Source organism: Euprymna scolopes, chromosome 13 (genome assembly GCF_053919585.1).
Source record: "Euprymna scolopes isolate OS-2025 chromosome 13, ASM5391958v1, whole genome shotgun sequence".
Taxonomy (NCBI): domain Eukaryota; kingdom Metazoa; phylum Mollusca; class Cephalopoda; order Sepiida; family Sepiolidae; genus Euprymna; species Euprymna scolopes.
In genome coordinates, this window is record NC_136494.1 from 51,735,412 (window position 1) to 51,750,820 (window position 15,409).

At 32.6% G+C, this 15,409-nt stretch overlaps 1 protein-coding gene across 1 annotated transcript in view; it reads right to left on the reverse strand.

Annotated features, from left to right (window-relative positions):
* Positions 1–15,409, reverse strand: part of LOC145292020 (dynein axonemal heavy chain 7-like) — a 475,961-nt gene that overhangs the window by 256,751 nt on the left and 203,801 nt on the right. Inside the window, exons 13-15 of the mRNA XM_080138024.1 lie at positions 10,445–10,572; positions 9,582–9,885; positions 8,146–8,292 (exon numbers count right to left, since the gene is read on the reverse strand). Coding sequence (XP_079994150.1) covers positions 8,146–8,292; positions 9,582–9,885; positions 10,445–10,572 — 579 coding nt within the window. The remainder of the gene's footprint in view (positions 1–8,145; positions 8,293–9,581; positions 9,886–10,444; positions 10,573–15,409) is intronic.

Below are 15,409 nucleotides of genomic sequence, written 5' to 3' on the forward strand. Positions count from 1 at the left end.
TATAACTTAAAATATTGCAGCATTAAGAATATATTATATAATGTTATAAATTGAATTAAAGTTGTATTTTAATCTGCATTATTTTTTAAGTAATTTTTTTTTTAAATCACCAACAGATGATGTAGCCTCTATTCACTCAACTTCTACTTCTGCCTTTTGACTATCTTCAGATTTTCCAACCTGCTCTCTGAGGATGTTGTGATGTCAGAATCTTTTTCTGACGAGAGTACACAGTATCGGGGTGTAGGTCCTTCACTCCTATCCACCAAGATGGACTGTAGACTGATTTTCTTGGTTACCCTATCCTGGCCAAATCTCGTGATACAATGACTCTCTGGTGTCTTCACCCACACATAGTCTCCAATTTAGTATGGACTATGCTTGGGACCTATTACTGGTGGCATAACATTGATTTCTTTCATCCGGACCTTGTATCTGTATATGATATTGGCTAGTAAGGTCAAAGATGACCCGTTGTCTTCTGGGGTCACACTGTACCGGTAGATCGCCTCTGATATGGAGCAGTGCATTCTAGGCACAATTCGTGCCACAGTGTGATGGCATGGCTCTGCTATGCCGTTCCAAGCCAGGGCATATGCACAGCAAACTCTCAAGTTTACACACCATTCATCTGCATATGTCCTGAATTCTTAACAGTGGAAAGCTGTGTTATTATCTGTCAGTAGTTCGCAAGGTGGACCATATTCAAAAAAGACCACTTCCAGTTGGCAAATTATAGTTGCCAAGTTCTGCCATGATAATTGCCTCCACACTGAAAACTGCAATGGTCCATAATCTGTAATAGTTAGGAAATTGTAAGCACCATGGTCTGTAATATCCATTCCTAACTATTGCTAATCACGGCTCACTTCCAGCTTTCCTTTCTCCCAGTGAACTGATGCTAGATCTATAGATTGGCATTCCATGCACGTTCAATCTAACTGCCGTTTTTGTTGCTGCAGAGCAAAGTCTCCAGGCGAAATAAGCGGTATGTCACACTCCTGGATGTCCACTGTTTCTGTGAATGGACATGATCTGGGCTGCATCTGCTTAGCGACATGCACTGCACCTATCAGTGGCTCGGATCCCGCATCCTTCTTTATGGCATTGAACCATCATTTTGGTACGCGTGTCAATTGATCAGCCATGTTTTGAATTGATGCAACCAATGTCACATCTACTGAGAGCCCATATTCCTTCATTAATTCTTTGCAGATATTCAGTCATCTTCAAATGAGCATCTCACTGGCAACCTTGGTGTGAACTCACGCTTTCCCACTGAGAGTTTCTGACATCCAGTTGTGTACACGAGCAAAGTCAATCTTAATGTGTAATGCCTTGGTCTGGCACTGGAGCGATAAGTTAATTTCCTTTAACACGGCATCCAATTCAGCCAAATTAATATGCTGCACATCATTCTCGGGTCGCAGCCAACAAGCGTCCTCCACCACACTTCCATTACTTTCTAATGCCACTCTGATTGCTGGTGCACTGGCATCGACCCATACATTCAGTTCCCAGCTGTCCACACACCAGTTGCCACAAGCTGGATCGTTATGCTTTACTGCATCCACAGTATCACACATCATATGCCGGAATAGGAAGTCTGTTGTTCCAGCCGTTTGTGATTGAATAGGTTGTTCTCTTTATTACTCCTCACGCTACACATGCACATACCGGGAAATGCCCTACGAGCTTTCCACACAAGAAAAATACAGTCTATTGCATTATGATATTGGGAATTTCTGAAATTCTCTCATTTCCAGCATAGAACATTGTGCTCTCTTAAGACTGTCAATCCCAGCACACATGTACCATCCCCAAGTCTTTCTGGGTCCTTGCATTCTAGTTCGAATCGATCTAAATGTTCTAGGACTTGAGAGGTGGGCACAACGTCTTCATCAACAAAGATATCATTGATGTAAGTTGAGGTTGTGTGGTCTGCAGCTTCCTTCTGTGGTAGCACCCTGCTAACGATAGCCTTCATTATGAGGGGAGCCACGTTCAAGCAAAACCCTAAACGTGTCAGATAGTATCTATTTCCATCAACCTCTACCATCTGGTATGGCCACAGTGTCCCCTGGACTCATACTTGGAGATACGATCTCTGGAGGTCAAACAGTGATATGTTCCGCCCTTTTTGGTACCATTCATGCATCTTGGCAGTGCAAACATCTGCATGCATCTATATGATTTACATATATATATATGATATCTATATTATTTACATATATATATATGATATCTATATGATTTACATATATATATATGATATCTATATTATTTACATATATATATATATGATTTACATATATATATATATAGATATATATATATATATGATATATATATGATTTACATATATATATATATATATGATATCTATATGATTGTTGAGTTTGCAGTAGTCCATCATTGGTTGCACCTTTACCTTATTCCGCGGCATCATGGCCATAAAAATCTGGTTGAAGCTCCACAGCCACTTTATATTCTGGCACTCCATTACGCAGTCCTTCAGGTGGTCGGTTATTTGCCCATTTTCATGCTGCTATCCATGCTCACTTCTGATGGTCGAACGTACCAGTAAAGTCCAGCTCATTGACGAAGATAGCCACACACGTGGAAAATTTCCCGGCGCCAATCCAGACTGCACCCTTGGGTCCAATAGTGTCGTCGCCCAGTGCTTTTATCACATCAATCCCTAACAACAGATCAAAACCACTGGGTTTACCACGCACCACCAGAGCAGTGATTCTAACATAGTCACTATCGTTTGTTGAATGAAACAGTGACTTCTCTTGCATGGGACGAGCCTCCAATAGTCAGGACGTCCACTTTTGCTGTCTTCTAGGATCGACATCGCTTTGCATCTATTATTATATGTGAGCATCCTGTGTCAATTAATGCCGAATACCACATTCCATCAATGTAGACAACAATCTCCGGGAGCGCTGCATTTATATCTTGGTGAGGAAATAGACTGCTGCTTATGCCTTGTCTCCTTGTCTCTTTCTGAACAGTCCTGGGCCCAATGCTGCATCGACAGCAATGGGTTCCACATCTTCAGCAATTTCTCGCTATGTGACCATTGCAGCCGCATTTGAAGCAGTTTACTTCTGTGCCAGAGCTATCCCCAGTAGGAACAGCAAATTTACCATTTTTGTGACCAACCTTAACTTTTTTAGCCTTGCTACTATGTCTCCCTTGCCAGTAAGTAGCTTCACCATGTCGCAGCTTAGTCATATTTTGCCATAATAATAGCCAGAATAGCTTGAAGTGTTAAAATTAAAATTTTTAACTGCCAAATACCATTTCGTACACACAAAAAAAACCCCGTCGTTTGTTTTTCCCATTGACTTCCAAAGTATGTACAAAATGACTCCGAGTGAGCAAAAAAAAATCTTCTCTCCAAAGAAATATGGGCTCAAATATGCTCAAATTCGACATAAGCAAATTAAAATGCAGTCGAATTTGAGTATATGTTGCTTTTTCATGTCCTCTTGGTCGGGTTTCGAGTTTTGGCTGCTTGACACAAAAATATTACTTCCGCCATACTTTTCAACAGTGAAAAAAAAACATAGACATTACACCGTCTTTAACACCTAATTCCTCAAAATACCTTTCTTCTCCACCACAAGACAACACAAGGACATTCATAGTAAGAACCTCATTCACATTGGTACATCCTTACGACGACACCTTTCCAAAAAAATACATTACCAACATGCCTAAAACCTGCTCTAACATTGGGTTATGCCTACAGACATTGTTGTGTAGGCATAACCCCTTGTTAGAAATGAAATGCGCTAAGTGTAGTATCTCTTACATAGGTAGACACCAGGTATGTACACCTACACATCAAAGAACATTTGAACACATGTATCTCTTTCTTCTACAAACACATCACCTCATGCAACAATCCTCATCAGAACATCCAGATCAGCATCCTTGCTTCAGTTAGAAACCTTGGTAACCTAAGGATATCCAAAGCATTTCTTATATAAAAACACAAACCTTCCATCAACAACAAATTTGAATAACTCATCATTCATTATGTTCCTTATGTAATTATTCCCCGACATATCCCTTGCTAAATTATTTTATAAAATTATTATTTTATTTTGCTTCCATGTATATATATATATATATATATATATATATATATATATATATATAAAAGTGAACGTGCCTGTGTGTGTATGTCTGTGTGTGTGTGTCTGTGTACATTTCCCTACACAATAACTCTGTCAACTTTCAGTCTACAGACTCGAAATTTGATATACAGGGTACTGAGACTTGGCAAAATCTTTGTGATCGGTTTTCAGCCAGAAATTTGGCTGTTAAAGGGTCAAAGTTCAACGATTTCACCTTTGAGAACTCTACCAAACGCCTCCGATAATTTTGGGTCTAAACACTTGAAATTTTAAATATAGGTTCCTTGGACATGGATCTAACTTAATAACTTGATTTGAGCCCAAAACAATAAATGTTAAGGGGTCCTAATAGGGGTCAAAGTTTTAAAAAATTGACCTCTGCGGTCTCTACCAAATTACTCAGACAATTTCTGGTCTAAATATTTGAAATTTTACATAAAGGGTATTCAGAGATAGGTCAAGCTTTTTAATCAGTTTGGGTCGAAAATTTTTAGTAACCAATATATAAATGTATGTATGTATGTATGTTTGCATATCTGCCTAAAACTTTTGACGGAGGCGACGGATTTTCACAAGATCAGTATAGTTTTGAAGTTCGACCTTTCAGACGACAAATATCGAAAAATTGGCTAAAACATTAATATCTTCACCTTCAACTGGGCATTTTTCTACAGGGGGTCGCTTTTTTCACCGATATTTTTGAAAGTCATCCACTCTTTTCGATTGTCTAACCTTAATTTAAACATAAGTCACTTCAGGTTTGGCGGTGGTCGTAACAGCAAAGACGTCAGGTGTTTTTTCCCGTTCTTTTACTCCTCCGTGGTAACGGGTTCGAGCCTGCCTTCCTGCTACCACTTTTTTTTTGCTCAACATACACATCCAAACACCCGGGCAACGCCGGACTGAAATGCTAGTATCTATAATAGTGAAAGTGTATGTCTGTCTGTGTACATTTCCCTGCGCAATAACTCTTTCAACTTTCAGTCTACAGACTCGAAATTTTATATACAGGGTACTGAGATTTGGGAAAATCTTTGTAATCCATTTTCGACCAGAAATTTGGCGGTTAAGGGGTCAAAGTTCAACGATTTGACCTTTGAGAACTCTAACAACTCCTCCGACAATTTTGGGTCTAAACACTTGAAATTTTAGATATAGGTTCCTTGGACATGGATCTAACTTAATAACTTGATTTGAGCCCAAAACAATAAATGTTAAGGTATCATAATAGAGGTCAAAGTTTAAAAAAATTGAACCTCTGCATTCTCTGCCAAATTCAGAGATAGGGCAAGCTTTTAATCGGTTTGGGTCGAAAACTTGAGCTACCAATATATAAATCTATGTATGTATGTTTGCATGTCTGCCTACAACTTTCGACAGAGGCGACGGATTTTCACAAGATCAGTATCTTTTTGAAGCTCGACCCTTCAGACGACAAATACCGAAAAATTGGCTAAAAACATTAATTTCTTCACCATTAACTGGGCACTTTTTTACAGATAGGGGTTGCTGTTTTCGCCCATATTTTCGAAAGCCATCCCCTCTTTTTGATTGTGCAGCCTTAATTTAAACCTACGTCAATTCTAGTTTGGTGCTGGTCGTAACAGCAAACACGTCACGTTTTTTCATGTTCTTTTCATCCTTCACAGTATGGGTTCAAGCCTGCCTTCTTACTACCACTTTTTTTTTTTCTTAACACCCCTGCTAGTATATATATATATATATATATATATATATATATATATATATATATACTATACGCCATTAGCCTACACTACAGCTACAACCTTCTTGACGCTACCTCTCACTACACCCCCTTTAAATATAGCTGCAATATCTCCATCGTCTTCTCAAACTAATTATATAGTTATACATCTTCCCAATATATTTTGTACTTTAAATATAATCTTATACAATTTCAGATTTACACATAATAGTCAGAATAGTGAATTTACAAGGATACAATATATAATAAAATAATATATATGCACATATAGCAATTTATGCATGATTGGCACATCAACACAATCTTTATTAGCTTATATCAAGGCCAATACAATATAGTAAAAAAAAATAAAAGTAAATAATGAAATGAAGATTAGATAGGTAAGCATATTAATAATCTGTACAAAATAAATAAATTAAATATAATTTCAAAATAAAATAATAAGAATAAATACATAATAAATAAAATAAAAGCAAAACAAAAATATATACAGATTAAGATCAATAATAACGTACCGTACTATTATACATGATTAATTCTAAATATAATAACATCGCCAGTATATATATCAAATATATAAAGATAAAAATGAATAAAACTAAATAAATGGATATAAAGTTTTTTTTTTAAAAATCAGAATTAATAAAACAAATAATAATATATAAAACAAAACCCTGATAACAAATAATTTTATATTAGTAAATTATATAAGTAAACACTATACAAATAAATTATATAAATAAGCACATAAAATGAAATACATAAATAAAAAATACTACACCAGTATTCAGCAGTGTTCTCATTGTTGAAATTTTAATAAAGAAATAATTTTTATTTATTTTTTATGCACACACATTTAACATCTCGACATTTAGCGAGAGGAACGTACTCTTTGACCGATCGTTTGCAGGTTACTTCCGTCCTCATCATCATCATCATCATCATCATCATCATCATCGTCGTCGTCGTCGTCGTCGTTTTAATTTCCTTCCAGCAGCCTGCTGCTCGCCTACCTTCTGGAGAGGGAAGGGGAGGAAGAAAGGGCTTTTGCCTATTTTCGTCAGTTCAAAGATCCCCTGCCTGTGAGGAGTTGGCTTTATTTCGTGCGCCGTCAAAGAGATTTGACGTTAAATTCGTCACAGGTTTTTTTTTCTTCTTTAGAAAAAGACTTACTAAACTTTCATCGTAATTTTGTTTCCAGTTATTAAAAAGCAACAAGGTTCTATCGACTGGAAAATTAGTCCCAGTTATTAAAAAGCAACAAGGTTTTATCGACTGGAAAATTAGGATTATCGGAAGAAACCAGTCGAGTTTTGAGGATTTCTTTTCTGTAAAAGACAGAAATTAATTTCACCGACAAGACTAGCAGATTATAGGTACATGTGACCTCCAGGAAAATTATTCAACCGAAGTTTCCTTCACAAAAAAACTATTCCATAAGTACCAGAATTTATCCTGTGAATTATTTTATTTGTACACATAAAGCCTACCAAAGCGGCTTTATTGTTTTTTTTTCTTTCCTTTGAATTTAAAAGTATCTGAGCCTTCACAAAGGAAAAATATTTTACCTCTTTTTCCCATTTAAGGTCAAAGAGACTTTATTTGTTTGTGATTCCTTTTGGAAAAAAACATTGTGTTGAAAGACTGAACATTTTGTTAAAAGTAGAACAGGACTTAAAACAAGGACTTAAACGAACTGTTTTCTGTTTTTTATATCTTCTTTTCTTTTAGCCTTTCTTACAAGTAAGAATTGTCTTCTTTTTTTTTATTATTTTTTTTATTTTAAAGTTTCTTAATGGGTTTATTTTAACCCTAGCTTTGGGAGATAAAGGCAATTGATAACTTTTTGTTTTAATAAATTTGGATCATTTTAAACACATTCGGGTCTGTATTTCTTTGCTCATTTCTATTAGTTTTCTATTTCCAACAAATTTGCTTTAAATGCTTTTTTTCTTTTCTTTCTTTTTTTAATTTTTGGTAACGAACCCAAAATTCCGTAATCATGTCAACACCTCTGTTGATTAAACCTTGCTTCATACAGTTACTGGTAAGATTTCGATAATAAAATTAAATAAAGAAATAATAATAAATAAAATAAAAGAAACAAATAAAAATAAATTTAATTAAATTAATTAAATACAAAACACTCATGCATTAATAGATAAAAATACAATATATTCTTTAAAGTGGATGTGAAACAGATCGATTGTGCTTTTTAATGCTTCTTTCAGTTCTTTTTCATAAGAAAGAAGCAAAACAATATACCTTATCTACTGCTGCATTCAGTTTCGATTCCAATGCTTGTGCTTTTCGTGCATATTTTTTTACTTCTTCCAAATCGCCACAAGTTTGAAATTCTTCCACTTGTTTAGCATAACTTTCCAACTCTTCAACAAATCGTTCACGACGTAACTAAAAAGTAAACAGAAAACAATTCAAAAGAAAGTGACATTTTATAATCACATTTTTATCTGACATTTTCTACTGCTATTTCATTTATTTTTCATCGATTCGATCATGTTGTTTTCATTCTTTGAATTTCATTTTTAATGGTTAAGATTGGACACCTTCCACTTGAACTCTTTATAATATTGAACATAACATCTCAGAGAAAAACAGCAGTTGATTTAATTTGTTGTATTTCAGAATATCATGCATTCTTATTAAATCGCCCCATCCCCACGAGGACTGAATGCAACACAAGATCAAGTGCTTAATGTGGAGTTTGGCCATTATTGGACTCCACAAAAGCCCTGTTGCATTTGGCAATGGTGACTAATCAAAATGTTGAATGAGAAGCGATTGGTTTGCAAAACTTTGAGGGTCATTGGATTAATTCATTAATAACTGAAATGTCCTACTCAATGGCATGTAAAGAGAATGGTCATTCAATCATATTCAAACTATTTTCCTTTTTCATAATAATTCTAAGTACTAGGACTTATATTTTGGAGCATACAATCAAGGAGTTTGTCCTGGATGTTATATAGATATACCTTGGGTCCTACTCGTTTTTTGCAATAACCACAAAAATCATAAAAAGATTTGTATTATGTTCCCTCTCTAACATCACAAACTGAAACAGAAATGTTACTCTTATTATTATTTTCTTCTGCTATTTTCTTTGCAACAAATATAAACATGTCAGCACATGCTACAATCGCTGAGAAATTTCAGAAATTATTTTCAAAATATCATGAGAATATTTTATTCCATCAAATAAAAACATACAACAAAATCAAACCATTTTGACACAATTTTTGTCTGGAATATTTCAGATTGTCCTGTTTAAGCATATAAGAGTTCCAAATTTATAATAAAATGTATTTTTATTTCTTACTTCACTTACAGGACTGTTTGATTAAATCAGAACGTCTTGTATAGGTATAAGTGTTGTCAGTTCCTTACAACAGGTAATAATTAGAGGTGATCTCCTCTGAACAAAATATAGCCTTTTTTGTATGGAGCTCAGTAACGAGCTGCAAGAACACATGTTCCCACTTTACACATCTATTAACTACTCTTTAGCAATATGAGATGCAAAAATCAAACTTGGCAAAGCTTGAAAGGGAGGGCAGAACAGAAGGCATGCCTCTCAATCTTAACAGTTCCACTGATGAAGAAGAAGAAGAAGAAGAAGAGGAAGAAGAAGAAGAAGAAGAAGAAGAAAGAAAGAAAGAAATTCCAAATAAATACCATACCTTTAGACCTTCTTCAAACTGAATCCGTTTGTCAGTAATTGTAATCTTATGTTCTTCAAATATGGCCGGCATTCTCTCATGTTTCTTGACAACCATCTGATTAATGTTCATGTCACTAACTGATATAGTTACAGCACCAAGCAAATAACTGAGCTGCTTTAACATATTGGTCAGTTTTTGTTCCAACTGATAAATTGTGACGGACTCAATATTTTCTATGTATTGTTTCAGTTCCATCAGGTGGGCAGTATTAGTTGGCGTCGACATGGCTTTTGTAGTAATTTCGTCGTATTGACACACCAATCTACCAATAGGCAATTAAAAAAAACATTATTATTTTAAATTACTGTTCATTTTGAAAAGCTTTGTATTTCAACAATCTAAAATTAAAAACATTTGATAATTTTTATGCAGTTACAAATATTTATTTCTAAAAGATAACTTTTAACTTTGTTTTTATTGCAAAATATATGTTTTGAAAAAAAATATTTCAATAGTAAATGATTTTTGAGATTTAAAATTCATAATTTTGCTGGTTTAATATTCTCACCTAAAAAGTATTTTATATGGATCAATTACTATAAAAATCAAATTATTCAATAAGATTTCTTTATTTTTCTTTTTATTAAATCAACATCCAAATAACTCACAGGATATTGCTTATCAGTGATGCTAATAAAGCAACTGGTCATGATAACATTCCAGTAATAACTGCAACTGAAACTAGCTCCTATCCTTACAAAACTGCTCAATTGTTGCAACTGAATCATTCAAAACAGCTAAGTAAAATGAAACGCCAAAAAACAATTGAATTCAACAAAAATCTTATAATATTTCAAAGAAAATAAAATAAACTGACTTACTCCTTTACCATTTTCATATGGTCAGTTTTAAGTCTGTCCAAAAGTTTATCTTTCAAACCTTTGGCTCTTTTGGTCAACGAGTGGCACAATTCATTACAATGAACTTCAAACATACCCAAGCGTAGGACCTTATCAAATAGAAGAAAAAATTAAACAAAACATTTGGATTATTTGAACTACTATTCTCAGTTTCATTATTTCACATCATTTTCTGACCTTTATTAGATGCATCTGTGTGAAATTAAGAATACTTATGTAAAAATGGGGAACCCCTATGGAACATCAAAATGAAAATTACAGACAGAGAAGAATGGTCAAGAGTAAAATGTCCCTAGGAAGCAGGGTAATATTGGCCCCCTAAGTAGGCCTAGCATAGAGTTAAATACAATATGGGAAATAATAATTAGAACTAGTATATTAGAAAACATTATTACACACACACACACACACACACACACACATATATATATATATATATATATATATATATATATATATATATATATATATATATATATAATCATGCACAGACATGTGATTTCACCATCTATGAGTCATCAGTAATTTAGCAAGATTCAAAACTGGAACTTCTTCACTGACTACAGACCAGTGTTTTTATCATTAAATTCACTGATATAGACAAGATATATAACACTTGATGGCGATGGATATAGCTTATTGCATATAAATATGTTTTCTTTTCTGCAATAATGATAATTGAATGCATTCAAATATTTTCAGGGAGCTTTTACCCAAATGCTAGGAGGTAAATATTGTTCTCTTTCACTAGTGTGATGCACCCATACAGTAAACATCTATATTTATAAAACTAGCTGTATCCTGCTATGCACGGCTGTGGCTCAATTTGGCGAAATGGAAAACATTCCGAAATGAGAAAATGCATGCTTCTTATGTTTCCATGTTGGATACACAATTTTTTGTTGTTCCATTTTCTAAGCTGATACAGAGATTTTCTGGTTTGCTGACTCTTGAGCATGCAACATAAATTGTCCATGTGAGAAACAGTCAGTGTGTAGATATCTACACACTGACTGACACACAATTATAAAGAGTGTCCCTGAGCTTTGTTGATGGTGATTGCAAACGATAATCGAATTGGAAATTGCAATTTCCTAAATTGAAATGGCGTATCTGGTGGAATGATAGGAATGCGTGGAATGAAGACATCTTCACCTGTGAAAGGTTCTGTTAAGATTGTTTTTTTTTATTTGCAAGCCATGTGACATTGCAAAGGTTAGGTTGGTTTATATTTTGCAACATGATAATTGGTACGCCAAATTTTCAATTGCAGGACATGCGGTGACATCCCTGGCAAATCTAGTGAATTCAAAAAATCTGTTGGATAATTAACCACTTCATCTGCTTCCACAACAGTGTCGACGGACTTGTATGTGACTACCTCAGGTGGAATTTTAAGCTGAATAATATCGTTAAGTTCATGGACGTCTTTGTTTTGAGCTGCAAGAATAGCTCGTTCACTTAGCCAACTGGAATTCTTATAATTAATTTGAATATCTGGATAAAACTTTTTTATCAGCTCTTCTTTTGATGTAACTAAATTATAGAAGTTAAGAGTCAAAGAAATTCACCCTTAACTCGGATCAGCTGGCACTTTTTCATTCCCAATTTCCCACAATTGATGTAAAAATGTCTCTGTGGATCAAGCATTCTGCAACTGAACACACATATTTTGAGTTAAGTTTAATGTCTTCACATGGCGCCAAAATGTAGAGTATTAGAGACAAGCATTTATTTCATCTGCTGGTGTTGATTGAGGAATTACAGGTAACGGTTGTCTGAAATTTGCTGCAAGCAATATTACTGCCAACCAAATCTTGCAAAGATCGATCAAGAGTCTCAAGTGATTTTTTGTGCATTTCTGTAATATTTTTTCCATGCTGGATGTTTTGGAGATATTGAACATAGGAGTTTTGAAAAGTTGAATGTTTAATAGTAATTTCAAAGTAGAATGAGCAGTTTTTCTACCTGGTAGGAAGGTTGGAGCTATTTCACTTGCAGCAAGATCTAAGGCGATATCAAATAGCTGCCAAAATCGATTTAATTAGAAAGGTTTTACCAGTTACTCCTTGTGCTGTTCTAATTATCAGTAATTTTCAAATAACTTTCTCTTCTCATTTTGAGTAATTTAGATAACTAAAACAGGATTTATTCATGTTTTGACAATGCCTTACTCAGTGTAATTAATTTAGGAGACTAAAATAGGATGAAAGATTAGAGATGGATAGACAGAGAGGAAGATAGAGAGATAGAGAAAGAAAAAGAGAGGGAAATAGATAAAGAGAGAAAGACAGAGAGAGTTATAGACAGAGAAGGAGAGAGACGGAAGAAGAGTGAGAAAGAGAGAGAGGAGGGGAGAGTTATAGGGAGTGAGAGGGATATAGGGAGTGAGAAAGAGAAAGGAGCTCAAACAGAGAGAGAGAGAAAGAGAGAGAGAGAGAGAGAGAGAGAGAGAGAGAGAGAGATGGATGGATGGAGAGAAAGAGAAGTAGAGAAACAGAGGGTGAACTACACTTCACAATTTTTGTCCTCGATCAGTAGAGGAGAAATTCTTCTAGACTGAAGCAATTTTTATTTTGTACCCCTTTTTTGGGAGCTGGATTTTCCACATATTAAAAACCGACTGATACTTGTTCAGAATTGTAACCAGATATAACTAACTGACCGCTCGGCTTTGCTTGAAACATGACATCAACTGCTGGCTTTTGCTGAGCCTCATTGATTATCAAACTGTAACAACGCTATTGAAGAAAAATACTGAAGGAAACGTAAATATAATTAAAAATACTCAATGAAACGTAAATATAATTAAAAATACTCACGGAAACGTAAATATAATTAAAAATACTCAAGGAAACGTAAGTATAATAAAAAATACTCAAGGAAACGTACATATAATTAAAAATACTAAAGGAAACGTTAATATAATTAAAAATACTCAAGGAAACGTAAATATAATTACAAATACTCAAGGAAACGTTAATATAATAAAAATACTCAAGGAAACGTAAGTATAATAAAAAATACTCAAGGAAACGTAAATATAATAAAAATACTCAAGGAAACGTAAATATAATTAAAAATACTCAAGGAAACGTAAATATAATTAAAAATACTCAAGGAAACGTAGATATAATTAAAAATACTCAAAGAAAGGTAAATATAATTAAAAATACTCAAGGAAACGTAAATATAATTAAAAATACTCAAGGAAACGTAATATAATTAAAAATACTCAAGGAAACGTAGATATAATTAAAAATACTCAAAGAAAGGTAAATATAATAAAAAAAATACTCAAGGAAACGTAAATATAATTAAAAATACTCAAGGAAACGTAAATATAATAAAAAAAATACTCAAGGAAACGTAAATATAATTAAAAATACTCAATGAAACGTAAATATAATAAAAAATACTCAAGGAAACGTAAATATAATTAAAATAATCAAGGAAACGTAAATATAATTAAAAATACTCAAGGAAACGTAAATATAATTTAAAATACTCAAGGAAACGTAAATATGATTAAAAATACTCAAGGAAACATAAATATAATTAAAAATACTCAAGGAAACGTAAATATAATTAAAAATACTCAAGGAAACGTAAATATAATTAAAAATACTCAAGGAAACGTAAATATAATTAAAAATACTCAAGGAAACGTAAATATAATAAAAATACTCAAGGAAACGTAAATATAATTAAAAATACTCAAGGAAACGTAAATATAATTAAAAATACTCACGGAAACGTAAATATAATTAAAAATACTCAAGGAAACGTAAATATAATTAAAAATACTCAAGGAAACGTAAATATAATTAAAAATACTCAAGGAAACGTAAATATAATTAAAAATACTAAAGGAAACGTAAATATTATTAAAAATACTCAAGGAAAGTAAATATAATAAAAATACTCAAGGAAACGTAAATATAATTAAAAATACTCAAGGAAACGTAAATATAATTAAAAATACTCAAGGAAACGTAAATATAATAAAAAATACTCAATGAAACGTAAATATAATTAAAAATACTCAAGGAAACGTAAATGTAATTAAAAATACTCAAGGAAACGTAAATATAATAAAAATACTCAAGGAAACGTAAATATAATTAAAAATACTCAAGGAAACGTAAATATAATTAAAAATACTCAAGGAAACGTAAATATAATAAAAATACTCAAGGAAACGTAAATATAATTAAAAATACTCAAGGAAACGTAAATATAATTAAAAATACTCAAGGAAACGTAAATATAATAAAAATACTCAATGAAACGTAAATATAATAAAAATACTCAATGAAACGTAAATATAATTAAAAATACTCAAGGAAACGTAAATATAATAAAAATACTCAAGGAAACGTAAATATAATTAAAAATACTCAAGGAAACGTAAATATAATTAAAAATACTCAAGGAAACGTAAGTATAATAAAAAATACTCAAGGAAACGTAAATATAATAAAAATACTCAAGGAAACGTAAATATAATTAAAAATACTCAAGGAAACGTAAATATAATTAAAAATACTCAAGGAAACGTAGATATAATTAAAAATACTCAAAGAAAGGTAAATATAATTTAAAATACTCAAGGAAACGTAAATATAATTAAAAATACTCAAGGAAACGTAATATAATTAAAAATACTCAAGGAAACGTAGATATAATTAAAAATACTCAAAGAAAGGTAAATATAATAAAAAAAATACTCAAGGAAACGTAAATATAATTAAAAATACTCAAGGAAACGTAAATATAATAAAAAAAATACTCAAGGAAACGTAAATATAATTAAAAATACTCAATGAAACGTAAATATAATAAAAAATACTCAAGGAAACGTAAATATAATTAAAATAATCAAGGAAACGTAAATATAATTAAAAATACTCAAGGAAACGTAAA